Genomic DNA, 18,211 nt, shown 5'->3' with positions numbered 1-18,211 from the left:
CTCAAGGAGTTGTCTGGGCTTTTTCCTCCGGTGCATAGTCCGCATCCGGTCTGGGACCTCAGTGTGGTTCTTGCAGCTTTGCAGCACAAGTCTTCGAGCCAATGGCCCGTATGGACATCTGGTTTGTCACACTAAAGACAGTTTTGTTGGTAGCTTTCACCTCTGCGCGCAGGGTCAGCGAGCTGCAGGTGTTGTCTTCATGCAAGCCCTTCACCACGTTTCACAACGACAAGGTCACCTTGCGCACTCACCCAAACTTCTTGCCCACAGTGATCTCTCCATTTCATTTGAATCAAGAGATCTTTCAGCCGGTGTTCTTCCCGAATCCGCAGTCAGAGGCAGAGAGGGCCCTACATTCATAGGGTCCTCAGTTTTATCTCTCGGACGAAATCCTTCAGGAAGTCCGAGGCATTGTTTGTCACATTTGTGGGCACCTCCCCCGGTTCTCAGGCTTCAGAGTTTTCCATCACCTGTTGGATTGTTCAGGCCATTTTGGAGGCGTATACGGCCATGGGAAAACCAGTTCCTGATGGGATTCACGCCCATGCGGTCAGAGCTAAGGCCACGGGCGTCGCGTTTCAGACACATGCTTCTTGCAATATGATATATGATATGGCATTTATAACGCGCCTATATACAAGTGTTTCAACACAAGTGATAAGGCGGCTACTATTCTAGGTGCGATGCAGAGTTTGTCCAGGCGTTTCTGAAGAACCTTTTTGCTACGTCCTAGATGCGAGGCAGGTTGTCACAGCTCCACCCGATGGTCTTGTTCGGTGGAATCATCCACAAGGATGGAGGAAAGGGGAAGGGACGTATGAGTAATTAAAGTTACTCACCGTAGTGACTGGAGTACTCGTAGTTCGTAGTCCCCTTTCCTCCATACGTCCCACATACCTTCCCCCGCTTGTATGCAAGGGCTAATATGTAATACGTGTACACAGGTATCTAAGCATCCGATGAGAAAGGGGACTGAGGAGAGGCGCCGGAGTGTAGGGACTCTGTCGGGCGTTCCCATGCCCGAAGCTGCGTCCCTCACGCTATACTAATTTTAAAGGGGAAGCTACATTTTTCACTGACAAAGGTTCCAGTACTATCCACATGTTGGGGGACACCCACAAGGATGGAGGAAAGGGGGACTATGGACTTTGAGTACTCTAGTGACTACAGTGAGTAACTTTAATTTGTAATTGTAGTCAACTTATAGATCTGAGAATGGCAAAGGGCTAAGCTGAACTTGCCTGGCTTTGGTCCTGTGTTCTCTAAGCTAACTACACACATCTGAAGTGAGTACATAACTCCATAAACTGTATTATTGGCTTAATCGCAAGAATACATCCTTTCTTCATGTCAGTGGTACCATTTCCCCTAAGCGAATCCTCAGTAATCCATCCTTCCCAAAGGCAAAGAGAATGTCCAGATACATTTTTTCTACAGATGGCAGATTCTTCATCCCTGCATATACCTATTGTTCGCAGGGTTAACATTTTCCCCATACCAGTGAACCCATATAATCGACCGTTGCTACTGTTGACCTGTTTTATATTCCTGGGTGACTCACCAGTAGCTCTCCTTACTACAGGTGACATTTTGCCTGTCTTTGATCAAAGAGACAGAGCAGGTTGCCTCTCAGAGTGACATGTTTTTATATGGACGAGCGCATTAATCCCCAAATCTGTTCTTATTACAGGTGACAGAATATATTCCCTTTATTGATATCCCATTAATGTATTCTTGATGCATTTTTTTAAATTTCTTAATTGCATTGTGACTGTGTGTCACTCCCACATCTGGCAGTGATAAGTCTTGAGCATGGCCAATGCTTCACATGTGTGCGTTAAGGGGTACTTTGTCGAGGCATTTGACCTGTCTCCAACTATGGTTCATTAAATAGGTTGGAGTGTGACCTTAGCTTGGGTCATTAAACTCACAGCAACTCTCCCAGTTTGTTCCTCACAGGTTTTTATCGCTATCCTAAACCCCAGAACCCATTCTTCCTGCAGGTGACACATTTCTCGGTCTCTGCTGAATGCCCAAATCCCATCCCTCCGACATGTAACTAGGGGATTATCTTGGAGCCGCTTTCCAGAACCACTCATTCCTATAGGAGACTGTTAGGCAGAATTAAATGCAGTACCCTTTGGGAACACCACACTCAATTAAGACTACAAGTGACAGTACAAAATCAACTTTGGTACAAGCCTGTACTACACAGTTAGTGTGGTAGCGATGGCTGAGCAGCCAGATTTAGCTCAAGAGTAAGTGAGCAGTATCAAATAGTTACACAAAGGACAGCAATTACTATGATTCAGGCAAACACTGACTCAAGGTTTTCAATTAAAAGAATATACATTTATTTCACTCTTCAGTTGTATAACATTTCACTATTATAAGCAGTTTAAAAATCACGCTCTTAATACACCACCCAACTCCCGATAAGTTCCAGACAAGTTAAGCTCACAAAAGAAGTGTGAACAAAATGGCACTCCAGCAATTTAAAAAGGGAGGGAAAGACAAAGTTAATAGAAATTGAACCACACCAACAGGTAAGTACTCAGGGCAATTAAACAAGAGGAACTATAATGATAAAATAAGGTAAAAAGGCTTAGGGTCAAAGTCACTAGGTCAAAAGTCTTTTGCTCAAGATCACACGGTTCAGGGTAGTTTGTGGTAAAGTTCGTGCCACGGATTCCGGATGAGGTTGGTTGGTAGAAAAGTTAGTTCAAAGAGAAGAGAAGGACAAGCCCTCGGATTGGAGAAAGATTTCAAACACATTCACCGTGGATGAACGGAACGAACAACCGTATTTGCACAGTACCTTAAAATGGAGAGGAAGCTGTAGCTGAGGCGGACTTTCCTGGTAGTTCCTGCAGGCTCACGTTTCCTGAAGCGACTGTCGGACTGACAAGAACTAGGAAGACTGGAGGGTCCTGCATGTTAGGCAGAAACCTGTGCAGTTCCCTTAGGGACCACTGCAAAAAGTTTAAGACTACAGGTGTGGGCAGTAAACCCAATTGGTAGCAGTCTGCACCACCCAGATTTACCTGGTAGCTGTGGCTGAGCAGTCAGACTTCTCTTAAGAAGAGTTAGGCAGTATATAGAGTATATACATTAGGTACAAAAATACAGTAGCACAAGCAAACACTGACCAGAGCTTGGGTATAAAAGTATATAATTATTTATTTAAAAACACACGTATAAAAATACACTGGCACTAATATGTCAAGCAAGTACAAACAGTCACTAGAAATATATACACCTCCCTGATTAATTATTCGACAAGTCTTAGGAAAAGAACACCACTTATTATCAATGCAGAGGTGAGCGCTTAACCAAGATGGCACTCCAATAATTATTTAAAAAGGGAGGGAAAAGGCAGAATTAGGAAAGCACACAATACCAACACTTTTAACAGAACCACAGCAAGTCAAGAAAGGCAGAGTCTACTGTAGAGCAATAAAGTTCATAGGCCAGGCCCACTCTTGGAGAGAGCAAGGCGGAATGTGCCCAAGATCACACAGTTGAAGTACACTTTAAAAGTCTTTGCAGATAGTTCAAAAGGAGTTGGATCAGTTCAGAAAAGTTAGTTAACAGGTCCCAGGTCACCCCAGGATAGAGAGTCAAGAATTTACTGGACACCTTGAACAGTCTGTTGCAAGGGAGACCAGGCGGAACACAGTACCTGAAATGGTGAGAACGCTCCAGCGGGGGCAGTTGTTCCTGGCAGCGGGTGCAAGTCGGTGCTTCGTCCAGGGGAAGCGAAGGTCTCGACGTGGAGGAAAGCTGGAGGTCATTGCAATGCCAGGAAAGAAACCAGCCGCGGAGTTTCTCGGTTAAAAGGTACTACCCTTTTATTTGCGGTAGTGGTGAAGTGTGGCTATCCGGCCGCCGGGGTGCTTGGCACGGGCGATTCAACCACGAGATGATCCAGGAAGGCGAAAAGAGGGCGAACTGGTTAACCCCACCAGTTGAAAGGAAGAAGACTCTCCAGGATGAAGATCTTCTCTGTTGTCGGGAAGAGATGAGGCGGTTCAGCAGGGCTCCACCGGTGGTGGCGTCGTTGCAGGTCGGCTCAGCTTCTCTCTCTTCGGATTCTTTAGGTCCTGTGGCGACTTCTCAAGTTCCAGTCCCCAAAGCCCTGCTTTTATGCAGAAAACCCCCATTCATCAGTCCTAGCTGTCACTCAAACATGCTAAGTGGTGAGCCGGGCGGCTCACCACCGGGCCAATCACACAAGAGTGCGACTGGAGTTGCCAAGGCAACTCAGTCCAGGGTGCCCATTCCCCCCTCCCACACATCCTGTAGACCCAGACAGAGTGGCACCACTTTTGTAGGCTTCTGTGTAGAAGCCCGCCAAAAGAGGAACAAAGGGCTCGACTTGGGTTGGAGTTACAGAGGCGAACACAAACGCCAATTTAAAACCGAGTCCTGGCAAAAAGACCCAACCGGGGAATAAATATTAAATAAATAACCCAGCGGTATCTTTAACATTGCACCAAAAAAGTGGTGCGTTTAAAATGAATGGGAAAATCCCACAGGAAATATTCTGGTGGAATATTCTGCGTGGTAACCACTGCCACCAGCCAGAAACTCGACGAGGGGGGACTGCACAGTGCCCCCTCATAAAACAGACCCAGGGGCAATCTAATTACCCCTACCAGTACTTCCACAATATGATGGTTTGTACTGGTTCTGTTCACAATTTAAGATTAGTAAAGTCAATGGTGACTTTACATGCCCTGGGAGACAGTAGTCAGTCCCAGGGTATGGAGTGTATGTTTGGGGGTCACTATGACACCCCTGTGTTACTGCACTGAGGGTGGTGTGTAACACACATCCCAAAAACACATGAATCCCTATGGAGTAAAAGACCCCATAGCCCATAAAACACATTACAAAGTCAAAGGACATTCTCAAATCATGCCTAAGGGTGGGAGAAAAAGAGTCTCACTCTTAGCAGGAGAAAAAAAAATAAACCCCAAAAATCCAGCAAAGCTGCTGGGGGGACTCACTAGGTTTGGGAAGTTAGCCTATACATAGAATTCTTCCTAACACTGCACTACCCAGGGAAGAAACCAGCAGCAGAGCAAAGCAACAAATAAAAGGTGCGCTCCTTAAAACCCAAGTAGGGTCTGACCTTCCTGGCTATCCGGCCCACTGTAGCTCTGTACAGCGAATTCGACGAGAGGAGGGGTCCTGGCTTGCAGTTTGGGTGAACTCGTTGGTCCCACGAGCTCAAGGAAAGAAGTTTCCTGGAGGATATTCTCTGTCGTCGGATTCTGAAGATTCTGACCTGCAGCAGGGTTTCACCAGGCGGTTCAGTCATTGTAGGGGTCCTCTTCCATCATCTTCTCATTGGTTCTTTCGTTCCAGTGGCGACTCTGCATTTCCATTCCCAGAGACCTGCTTTTTATACAGTTTTCCCCCATTCATACAGCCTGGCTGTCAATCACACAGCAGGGTTGCTGTCCTGGCAAGACAGTCACCCAGCCAATCAAACAGGAGTGCGACTTGGGTTACCAAGGGAAACCATGGCAGGGGTCCCAAGACCCCTCCCTCACATCCTGCCTACCCAGACTTTCAGACACCTTAAGGAGGGTTTCTGTGCAGAGGCCCGCGAAAAGACGGCACACAAAGGGACCAAACCTGGTTTGGCGCACAGAGTAAAACATGAGAAAGACCTTTACAAAAAGAAATGGCGAATAAACCCAGCCGGAACCGTAATAAAATATATATGGTCAAGCGGGTTTATTTTTTAGGCTAATATAATAGCCTAAAACAATACCATGGTTATTTAAGATAACCACGGTATAAAAAATAGGGTAGTTACCACTGCCACCAGCCAAGTCTTAATGTAAAGGGAACAAAATAATGCTCCAAGAGACACAGACAAAAAGAGTTAACCCTTTCCAATACTGCATGTAAGATGGGGTGTACTGGGTCTGTGGTTTAAAGTGACTATCATAAATTTAATGGCAACTTTATCTTTTCTGGGGGACAGTAGTCAGCCCCAGAAAATGGAGTCAGTGGGAAGTCTCAAAGACAACACTGATGGTGCTGTGTAACACACATGAAAAAATGATGCTATGGTCTAGGTGAGGCTCCATTGCCCAAGATCACACAAAAAGTAGAAATACACACAGCAAAACACATGTAAGAGTGGGAAAAAGGCTCACACTCTTACCGGGTGAAAAAAAGAAACCCTAGAAATCCAGCAAAGCTGCTGAGGACTCATTAGGTAAGGGAAATTAGCCATTTATGAGAATTCTCCCTATCATAGACTGGCTCGCAATCTTTTTGCTAATCATCAGAATCCATTATTCCAACGTAGCAATAGTGTTTGTATAGTGCTTACTGGTGTAGTTTTACATTTTCATGACACGTTCTCTGTCCTCATGCTGATCCCACTAGCCCATTCTTTCTACGCGTTAACAGGTTCTTTGTCCATGGGTGAATCCCTGTCACCCCCGCTTCCTACAAGGGAAATACGTGTGTCCCTAAGCAAATTCATCCCTCCATGAAGCCAAAGAGTAATTTGATCTTGGTGCACAGACAGTGTTCTCTGAGCCCTGAGGCGCAAGTGGAATCAGATGAAGAGTGTCTAGGTGATTGTAGCAGCTGGGTTCATCTGAGACTCTGGAGATGTATTCAATGGGACAGATTGCCTGGGTTATTAACCTTGCAACAAAGGCTGTCAAGGAAAAGCTGCTATCTTGGATCGATTGGGAACAATGCACACAAGCGTGTGCAGCACCTGGAAGTGGACAGACACGGATGCAGCCCTTGCACCTCAAGGTGGAAGGAGCGATAAAGCTGATAAAGATAGAGGAAAGATATTTTCGGTGTGTAGTGGTGGGTAGAAATGTACAAGGCGTTGGGGTAGTGCATTGGGGAACGAGGGAGGGTGGAAGACAGAGGCAGGTTCGAGTTTGAGATAGGCCTCTAGGTGGATCAGAAAGAGGGCTTCGACACACACTGCCTTAAAGGCTAGAAGGGAAATAAGCAAAAAAAGCAAAGCAACATTTATTTGAAATGCCAGCATAAACAGGCAGTGCGTATGGAGGGAAATGAAGAGAATAGGCATCATTACGAGCCCGGCAGTAGCCGTGCCGGAAAAACGGGCAGGCTGCCGCCGGACCCATAATACCATTGCGCCTCTGTGATTGCCAGAATCACCGGGGCATTACAAGCCCGGTGACCCGGTAATTCCGGAGGCGGAATTCTGTAAATCTCCATTCCCATGGAGTCCCAGAGGACTCCATGGGGATGGGGACCATGGAAACACTGGTGATAGAGCCGGTGTTTCCATGTCCGCCTGCAGGCAGGTGGTGTTAATCCCGCCAGGTCACACCTGGCGGGAGTGACACCTCCCGCCTGCAGGACTCTGAATCAGCCGGTCTGGAAACAACGGTAGCGGCGGATTTACCGCCACCGTTCTTTCCGGACCGGCAGGGTCGTAATGAGGCCCAATGTGTTAAATTGTGAGTGGTACCAAGTGATTGATAAAAAGACATAGAACCACTGAAGCTTAAGAGGGTCAGGTAAGGCAAAGGTGCAGGTAGATGCCAGATCTTGTCTTCAAAGATGCATTTCGAATTTTGTCCTCCCACGTTTTCCTCATTTTATGATAATTATCTTTCCAGCTACAGCTGCTTTGGAAATTTTTTCAACAGGGGGCGCTGTGTGCCGTCTCATCAAGTCAATGTCCCACGAGGGCCTCTGTTCGACTGTTGACATTATCATTAGAATAAGTAGCACATGCAGCACCTGTTGGGCTTCAGTTCTGTTTTTCCGAGCTAACGCTTCAAAGAATTATGGCGCACTTCGGTTCTTCTGTGAACTTCAATAGTTATTTTCAATCTACAAAATGTCTTCCCATGTCAGCACCATCAACGCCTAAGACGGGCTTCAAGAAGTGCCAAGAATGTGGATCAACGATGTTGATCTTTGACCCCCTGTGGCGCCTTGGTCACCGTACATCTGACTGTAACTCCTGTCAGGTTCTAATGGAACGCAAAGGTAAATTGGTGGTGCAGAGGTTGCCTTTGAAGAGCTTAAAGAGAAAGACTGATGAGTCGAGGGGTTGTCCTTGCTGAAAAAATCAGACATTTGTTCAGTGGCCACTTGGTCGTCTATTCACACGTTTGTGAGACATTACTGTCTGGATTCATCTTCCAGTTAGGAACGACAATTTGCAAAAGCGGTCATTCATTCAGTCCATAACAACAATTAAAACAAAATTTAATTCGTACTCCCACCACCAAATTATTACTGCTTTGGGAGTCTATCATAACATGAGGAATACTTGGGAGGACACAATCCATTCGAAGAACAAGTTACTTACCACTGGTAATGTTCTTTCGATTGGATGTTCTTCCCACATATTCCTCATCGTCCCTCCCAGCCTAGCCCACTGTAGAATTTACGTGTTCTTACACGTTATGCTTTCTTGGAGACTACGGTCTATGCTACGCCTGGTAATTCCTTGTCAGGATGTGGAAAACAGAACTGAAGTCAATGGGCGCTGCATGCGCAACCTATACTGATGATTACGTCAACAGTTGAATGGAGGCCCTCGAGTGACATTGACTCACTGGCACAGTGCCCCCTGTCGAAAAACTTTCAGAAGCAGCTAAAGATGTAAGATAATTATGATAAATTGAGGAATACGTGGGAGGAACATACAATCGAAAGAGCGTTACAAGGGGTAAGTAACTTGTTCATCTCAAATTGAACAGTCGCTTGCATCAAAAGTTGTCATTTCAGAGCCAGATTACCTTCCTCTAACCTCTACATGCAAAGATATTGTGGTTTATTTTAATATGGTCCTCAACATGAGATTCTAAAAGATAGGTAAGGGAGGGTCACAAGACATGGCTTGAACCACCTCTACTTCCATTTTCATGTCATCTCTTATCTAACCATAGATGTTTAACATGCTTGCCAGCATTCCAAACTGTGTTAATTGAGGAGAAACATGTACTTAATGTTTCTTTTTTCCTTTCTTGACAGCGAATTTGCCAGAAGCTATACCTGACCGTAGTTAAAAGAGGGGGTTTGAATTCATGTAACACAACCTTGTTTTTTCCCACTACCACCATTGAAAATATAGTTTCCATAACAAAATTACATTACGTCGAATGCACAGGACATTTATTTTTGTGAGTCTACCCACAAAACCATACTATTTAAGCGAAAGAAAGAAGTATCAATATAACAAAGTACCTAATAATAGAGCAGTTGTTGTGGTAAATGATATCCTATATGATATGATAAGTCATTTATAACACTCCTGTACACAAGTTTTTCTGGCACGAAAATCATTTTACAACATTTCTTGTAGGATTTGGATAACTTTGAAACATATCCACAGTGCAATATATATTTATGAGACTGAGTTGGGTAGATTTACAAATACAGAATGACCTATTTACAGATTCTTTTTCAACATGGCGCTGAGCAAGTCCTTATAGCTGACCTAGCCCGAATGTCTCTAATATATTAGGTGTATGTGTTTTTAATAATGAGCTAAATAACATGGGTTCAGTTATTTTTTTCTAAAAGAACATGTATTTTTCTTTCTAGGAGTCCCCATTGCTTTATCTTCTTGGGCAGGCTAGCTCGCTGTCTTGGCAACATGTCGACGTTGTGTCCTATCAAAACATCATTAACTACTTTGGCAGCCATTACCCTCCTTCCACCATCCTGGCAACGGATACTCCTGCTGAACTCGTAGTGAAGCTCTTAAAAGATTCTGCTGGGTTTGGTGCTCCACCAGAGACTAAGGTCTACTTTGTAAGTACATCATGTGCAAAATTTGCCTGAAAAAGCAAGGGGAATAGCCAGATGGATCTAAAAAACAGTCATGGCAACATTTAAGATATTCGAAAATGGTCCTGTGTCATGAATACATTGTTAAAAATGCACTTTTATAATGTTGTTATGAATTTAATCCTATAGTTGTGCCACAAAGATACTCAATGCGTGTGATTAGTGGCAGATATAAATGATTCTAACTTTGCTGATGACATTTAGCTAGTGTTTGAACCAGCAAATACAAAATGGCCCACTGCTTTTCAGCAATCCAGGAGTTGATGTCTTTGAACAAACTTTGTTTTAAAATCGACAAGTCTTGTATTGACAAGAAATACCCACTTGCAGATCCATGCCATAAAAAAAATCCCACTCTTTGCCACAGACCACAAAAGGGAGTTAGTTAAATTCTGTGCACTAAGCAAACGACAGCATGTATTTGGGCCCTACCCCAAACAAATGCTCTATCAACTATTTAATTTATAGGGCTATTAGACTTATATTTAGCCATCATACATTTCACCATATCCCACTATACGACCCACAAGAGAGGCTGGAAGATGCTCAAAAGCTAGCTATCATTACCTTTCCAACCACGTAAAACAGTACAACCTAACTAGTACCATGAGACCACAACCACACAAAGTCTTCTAACAACCAATTTAGAAAAAGAAATGCCAAACCATAGATCCCCGCTATGCCAGGGAGCATCACTATAGAACAAGATTCTGATTTATTAATACTGAAACAAAACCATAGGCAGTTAAAAGGATCCCTAAATAGACTGCTTCTCAACATGTAAAATTGAAATCTGGTACCTACTAATCTGCACTGTTATTTATATAATGGGGAAATTACAGTCAAAATGTATGGCACCCAGGACACGACTATTCAAACCCCAAATGGACTGTTATTACCCTGTTTTGTCTTGTGATATGTCGGTGTAGCCTTAAGTGAATTTGTAATACTTTCTATGAGCATCAGGTTTTATTCTCGTTTGCTCATGTATGCAGCCATTATGTAAGCAGCCTGAAGCGATTTAACATGTAACGTGGCACCTATACAAATTACAATTAATAGTTTGAAATCTAATGGAATAACCATCTCAGTATAATATTTTCAGTTATTCCAATAAAAACTATCAAAACTAGGATTCTGCTTAATTGTAAGAAAACGTAGTGCCTAATGTTGGCTCAATACTGCTCAATTTTACTTAAGACAAAAACAAGGGTTGCTTCACTCCTTGTAGCTTGCCGTAAGCAAACATACTGTGGTACAGAATAGTTTCTGGGAGGTTCTGATTATCTTTTCTATTGTGGGATTCCAAGAATATCTTTGATGCAATAAGAATATCAAATCGTGGGATTATTATGTTCAGTTCTGTTTATTCTATTTTATCTTTCATAGGATGTTACCCCGAAGTGCCGTTTGTACATTCACCAGGTTGTTCTGTTTCTCAGTAGTCTGGAACAGACAGGAAAGATGTCCTTGTCTGTGTTGGAAGAGGAAATGTCAAAGCTGCTTGACGATATTGTCATCTATAACCCTTTAGGTATGTGTCTGCAGCCAGAGAAGTCATATTTATAATATTCCTGGAATTAGGAGTTTCTTTTTTTATAAAATGTGTTATTAAAGTAAACTATATTGTGTAAACATGTCCTTTTGGTGAAATATTGAACATTCATGAAACATGCTTTTTTGTTCATTCTCCAATCTGAATACCCAACAAATCTTTTAAAACACAATGATTAATGTGGCCAACCACAATTTATTCCGCGACACTTGCCCCACAGGAAACAACTGATGCTAGCTGTCCACCAGGGCCATTTTCTGGAATGGGTACTATTCAATTCTGATTTCCTCCAATACAGGATCGTGTTTGAATTAGCATACTTTTTGAATTATATCAAATCATTGCTAAACATTAGGAGGTGGGTTTGAAAAAAACATGGTTTTATTACTATTTCACTTTGAACTGTCTTGATCAGGTTAAGAATCCAGCATATAATGAGGTTCAAAAGCTTAGATAATCTTCTGCTCTTTTTCCTTGCTACAGGGGGTTCTCTATCCAATGAAAACTCTTATTTTTTCATAAAGCAGTTTTCTGCATTAGCATATACTTGTCCTGTTAGGTTATTAGGTTGTATGCATTGAAGTGTCTTCTTCAGTTTGCATTTTTATTTTTCCCATATCCTAAGTCCATGATTCATTCCTTTTGGTCCACACAAGATAGCAGAGGTATTTGCTTTAAATATCCCTATGATTGCGCACAAAAATGTGTTTCAGATGAGCACTATGTGAGAATGTCCTGTACACTGTTACAATGTCCCCTACTTGGTCCTTACGGTGTGTGTGTGTGTGTGTGAGGGGCCCCATCACCCACTAATTGAGATGCAGGGAGGATTAAAGACAGCAAAAGAGACAACTGAAGTCTGTTTTTTGTCAGTGCAAAGTGTGAAGAGTAACAAGCTAATTCCAGAACGTTGAGGTTAGACGACAGCCAGCTGGAGGGTTAGAGACAAATTGCAGCATCAAGTCCATGCATACAAGTGAGCATCAGCATAGCAAGAATGGAGCAAGAATGAGACTGCGGTTCATGTTTCAGGACAGAAAGCCAGGGAAATCAAGTAGAATCCAGCCAAGCACCTTAACATTCTCAACGCGCATCTTAAGTCTCAGAGACACTGTGGAACCTGCTCAATAAGTAGTGTTCTAGAGCTCAAACAAGTGTTGTTCAGACAACGTACCAATATTGTCCATCCAATGGCTTAATGGGAAAGGCCACTGACCCACCAGGAGATCAGTTACCTGCTTTTTATCCAAGGGACTCTGAGTAATGCTGAGGAGAGACCAGGTCCGAAGGTATTGGAGGTAGAGACGTTTGTTGTATGGAAGCAGACTCTGAGTGATGCCGGACAGACAGCTGCACAGAGACTGTTGGAATTAGAAGTGTTCTCTTAGGAAATCAAGCAAACTGACTTGTACAACCTAGCCAAAACTGTGGGTTCTGCTACTTGACTCACATACCATAAACGGGGATGGAGAGACCTCAGGAGATGGACAAAAGAACCCAATTTTTCAAGAATAAGGAGTAGATGCTAGGAGAAGCTGGGGAACTTATTTTGTTTGGATTTAGCCTTTGTAACAAAGTAACCAAACAATAATGACCAAGACCATTGGCTTCCTGATAAGACTTGTTGGGCCAGGGGAATGTTATAGGGAGAAGAGATTTCAGTACTGAAGTGTTCTTTACATTTCGGAACCCATCCGAGTGGTGGGGTTATTTCATTTATTCTGTGTCAATTGTAGTAGGAAAGCCCTAATAATCTCTGTTTATTTGATACTATTGTTGTCTGTGATTGAGTTTTGTCAGAGATGGCACAAATATTACCCAAAATGTCAGAGAGTGCAATGGTTTGTTTTATTAAAATATCAATGGTCCCTATGGCTATCCTCTCTTGTCTACAAGCACCTCATCCCTAGCTCAGACGTCCTTAACCTCAGGTTAGGATGTAGCGATTGGTTCTCCCTCAATATGCTAATCACTAAATGAAATTAGATGTTAACCTAAAGGCATTGGCCTTATTTCACTAAACTCCCCCCCCCCGTTACTTCCTAGCTTTCCGATGGTTAGTCTCTCTGTAATCTATATATAGGTGGGAATTTTGTGGATGTGCGTGTGTCCATTAGAAATGTTCAACATACTTCCCAACATGCTACAAACCTGGAATTTGGCATGTGGGTAGGTTCCATGATGTGGACAATGTAAAAAGTAATAAATATAATGTTTTCAAATTTTAGCATTCTGCAACGCTTGGATATGTGTGTGATATAACTTTTACTGATTTGTTTTGTTTTTTCTAAGCAGTCTGCAATGCTCATCCCTGCCATATGGCTCTTCACGCCGTAGTTCTTCCATAGTTCTACGTTCATTGTTCCTAAAGTTCAGCAGTTCATTCTTCATAAATTTTCCACACCATCCGCATTCTAGCTGACATTAGTGGCACTCATTTTTGAAGTGATACTGGTGAAACAATCGTGTTTTTTGTAGTAATGCGGGTGACAGGAAACTGCATGTCCCTTCAATAGTGTCTGCATTGACGTTTCCGTCACATTGTGGCAATTCTCTCATGATAATTACAGAAACTTAATTTCCCATGTAAGTTGATGAATGTATGCCACCTCAACAGTTCGAAGCTTGCATGCTTCAACTGTACACATACGGGTACGGCACTTCAAGCTTACACACTTCAGCCCTACACAAACAGCACTTAGATTGAGGTTGCTGCTTCCTCGGCTGTAGATCGGAAACCAATAATCTTGCTGCGCAATCTCAATGCTCCACTTCAAAGTAGCTGGAACCGATTTCATGGGATTCATGTTTTCTAATGGTCAGCTTTATGTGGCTTGCTCCAGAGTTGGAAACAAAGACAATTTGTTCACACTACCTCCTACAGGAAAGACTAGCAATATTGTCTACAAAGAAGCATTGGTTTAGTTCATTAAATAAACTTCAAACTAGGACTGAAGTAGGAATTACTGTGCGTAGCACTGGTACACCTGCTAGTGTTCTACAAGGATTGGGAATTGTACTTTGCAGATGCCCTATTTGAGTCAGGCTTCTTCTTTTAGGCTCACTCTCACCTCTCCCTCTCTCTGGATTCTTTCCTCTACTCTTCTACTTCAACTCTACCTGCCTGGCCTCTCTCCTCCCTCTCCAGTCTCCTGTCCACTCGCTCTCCTTCTTGGCTTTGACTCCATCCTTTGATATTACTACCTACTCTCTGCTGTCGAAACTCCCTCCTACTCACTCCTACACCCTACTATTCCCTTGTCCACACTACTATTCCCTCAGCCACAATATTACTCCCTCCTCTATACTACTACTACTCAGGCACCCTCATTTCACTCAGTACCAAACACCCCAGGTACTACATAGTACTTCAGTATCATACACTTCCTTACATTAACTCCTCTAACCGCACTTGCTGCACTAACACGCACACTCACACTGCAGTACGACTTTCACTGCCTACACAATACCTCACATTCTCTAGAAATGCCTCAACAATCTGCTGCTCATTCTTACCGCCTGCAGCTCTCTTGGTCCACCAAATTGACCTCCTTTGACCCACACTTTCTGCTTCTTGTCACATATTTATATACCCTTCCTCCTCTCTGGGTTGACTATCTGTCCCTGGCCAATTTGACCTTGTTTTCCTCACCTGGGACGGGTTGCATGCAGTCAAAATTACAAATATGGGCACACCCCTGCCCATTTCTTCCCATGCGGTCCAGCTGCGGAACCCAATGGTGGCCCAGGAGGCTGAATGCCCAAGTTCATGCCCGGGGCTGTGTTCCTTGAGCCCCAAAAATCACTCCCTTTGTGTGGGTGTGTGGGGACTTAGAGGGTGGGGGGTGGTTTGTATCCCCATTATTCTTCACCATTGGATCTTTCATAGATTCACATACTGTTTGAATATTCTCCTTTATCAGTCTGGGAATTGTTTGTAACATTAAAGCAGCTTCATTTGAAATGAAGAACTGCAAAAATATTTGAGTTCTCTTTGTCATTTTGGGTCATTAACCCTTTAGCCAGTAGGCAGTGCCTCTTTTAGCTCCTGCCCTGGAGGCCATCTTCAGATTCTTACTGCATTGTCAAGTGTTGGGAGTCCTTTTCAAGTTCTCGGCTTACATTCAATGATTCTATATGAATTTTACAACCTTCAAGACTGCTTTTCACATCGTTGGAAAGTTGAGATAAGTATTTTTCTCTTCTGTGGATTTTGAAGTCCTTCACCCTTGTGGTGCCCCCATACTGGACACAGACCCGTGTGCTTCTCCCGGGATTTACCCCTGTGGGTTTTTTTCTGTTTGTGCCACCATGACTGACTAATAGACAAAGAAAATTCTGTTTAAGGTATTTTATTTTATTTATTTATTTATTTATGTATTTATTTATTTGAATTTATAAAGCGCACAGCGGCTTTGGGGCATCGTGGCGCTGTTATAGGATACTTGCTTGGGCACACAACCATTTACATAATGTGATACATTGGTATGCACAACAGTTTACATAATGTCATACAGTGGGATGGCACTCGTACAATGGTCAGATACATAAGTAATGGCAACCGTATATAAACATTCATTAAGGCGGTGTGGTATATATGCCGTAAGGGGTCAGGCTGTTACAGGTGGGGCATACTGAGATGGTGGCGGGGCTAGTGGAAGAGTTGAGTTTTCAGAGCCTTGCAGAACACTGTGAGGGACGTCTCTTTCCTGAGTGCGGGTGGTAGTGCATTACAGTTCTTCGGTGCTAGGACAGCAAAACTAGAGCCTCCTGCTTTGGATCTTTCAAATGTTGGGACTGCGAGCTGGTTGCAGTGCTGGGCCAGCTTTGGTCTGTTTGATGTGGCACGGTGAATAGTTTCTGATAGGTAGGGAGGTGCTGTGTTTGATGGGCAAGAGTGTGTAATGGAGAGTGTTTTAAAGAGAATGCACTCTTTAACTGGGAGCCAATGGGCGAAAAGTCTGGTCTGGGAGATGTGCTCCCTCTTGGGGATGCATGCTGAGGGCCACTCTGAGGGCGTTGTTTTGTGTGATTTGGAGTTTTTTCATATTTTTTGGATGATGTGCCTAGGAACAGGATGTTGCAGTAGCTCAACCTTGCTCCCACGGTAACTCTGGCTATGGACAGACAGTTTTTGGAGGAGAGGTAGGGATTGACAGCGTTTATGATCTTAGTTGTTGGTGCGGCAGATGAGGCAATGGGGCTAACTTGCCGTGACATGGAAAGAGTGGAATCTATGTACTCTCCTAGAGTTTTGGCTGCCGCTGAGGTGGTGATAGTTGTATTGTCAATGTTGAATGATGTGTATTTACTATCCAGTTTGTTGAGGACTTGTTTGGGACCTACCAGTATTATTTCGGTCTCGTCTCCATTGAGACATAGACCATTAGCTGCCATCCAGGCCTAGATGATGGCATAGGTCTTGTTGAGTGTGGCTGCATCTTGTTCGTAGGAGCTGGTAAGTGGGAGTAGAACTTGCGTATCATCGGCATAGTTCGTATATGCTATGTTGTTATTGTCAAGGTCATTGAAAAGTGGGAGAGTACAAATGTTGTAGAGGGTGGGTGAGGTGCAGGATCCCTGAGGGACTCAGCAGTGAATGGGGGCGGAGTCTGCGCATGCATGGTCGGAGAATACTCTCATGAGTCTTACCTCCAGGAAAGAGGTGATCCAGGATGTGGCTTGCTGGGAAAAGTGTGAGGCATCCTTGAGGTGTCTACAGAGGGTTTTGTGATGTACAATATCGAAGGCTGCAGACAGATCTAGGAGCAGGAGCAGTACTGGTTTCCCTTTATCCATGGTTTTATGTATCTGAATTTTTAAATCGAGTAGGGCAGTTTTAGTACCGTGGCGTGGCTGGAAACCCGATTGCCTCTTACCCAGGATGATGTCTTCCAGGAAGTGATGAATCTGGAGGTATGCCGCCTTGTCTAATATCTTACACAAGAACGGGACAGTGGTTATGGGTCTATAGTGATTTGGTAGGTCCGGAGCAAGGGAGTTTAAAAAAATTTTTTTTTTAGAAGCGGGTGAACCCAAGATTCTTTGAGTGGGAGGGGGGGGCGATGCCCGAGGAGAGTGAAGCATTGATGCCACGGCCACCTTAAAAACATGTACATTGTGGAACAGCATGAGGAGTATCTGTATTGTCTGTATCCAGACCACTACATTTACCACTTCTTGTCAAATATTATGTTGAAAGACTGTCACAAAGACTAGTGGCCTGGCGCTAAGAGGGGACTGTAGCCTGAGACTCGGCATCAGTAAGAACCCTGTGCCTCACTATGCCATGGCAGGCCCAAGAGTGTTGTCCCTCTTCTAAGAAGTTGAGATCCCACAAGGAGGTTTCCTGTGGGAAATGAGGTGCCACCCATGCTCTTTCTGCCCCGTTTAAGGTGGCCCTACTGCATAGAACGCATAAGCAGCCAGCCTCGTCAATGAAGTCTACAGCGGTGGTATAGTCAATTACCCCGTCCATTGTGCCATCTGCATCCAAGGCGCCATCATCCATGACACGTCCTTCATACACGAGGCTGACAGTCTACGATTCTGTCAATGCCTTCTTCATCGACTATGGATAAAACTGTCAAATGTATGTTGTACATGACTCCAACGACATGCTCTTCAATGAAAGTATCCCATTGGCGACCGTGCCTTCGATGCCGATTTCCTCGCCGACGACCACACTACCTCTGACGCAGACCACTCTGTCCACGACTTCATGACATTTGCACTTTCACAGACTTTGCATGTGTGCTCTGGTCTCCAAAGAGACAGACAGAGCTGCTTTTCATTCTCATGCCCTATGTATCTCTAGTCTAGCCC

The 18,211-nt window shown here is 43.8% G+C and overlaps 1 protein-coding gene across 1 annotated transcript in view; it reads left to right on the top strand.

Annotated features, from left to right (window-relative positions):
• The window catches only part of EPG5 (ectopic P-granules 5 autophagy tethering factor), a 2,517,217-nt gene that overhangs the window by 2,122,237 nt on the left and 376,769 nt on the right, over nt 1-18,211 (top strand). Inside the window, exons 38-39 of the mRNA XM_069626898.1 lie at nt 9,586-9,795; nt 11,221-11,365. Coding sequence (XP_069482999.1) covers nt 9,586-9,795; nt 11,221-11,365 — 355 coding nt within the window. The remainder of the gene's footprint in view (nt 1-9,585; nt 9,796-11,220; nt 11,366-18,211) is intronic.

This window comes from Ambystoma mexicanum, chromosome 6p, assembly GCF_040938575.1.
Source record: "Ambystoma mexicanum isolate Mex_15411 chromosome 6p, UKY_AmexF1_1, whole genome shotgun sequence".
In the NCBI taxonomy this organism is placed as follows: domain Eukaryota; kingdom Metazoa; phylum Chordata; class Amphibia; order Caudata; family Ambystomatidae; genus Ambystoma; species Ambystoma mexicanum.
Note: the sequence above shows the minus strand (reverse complement) of the source record. Positions and strands in the feature narration are given on the sequence as shown.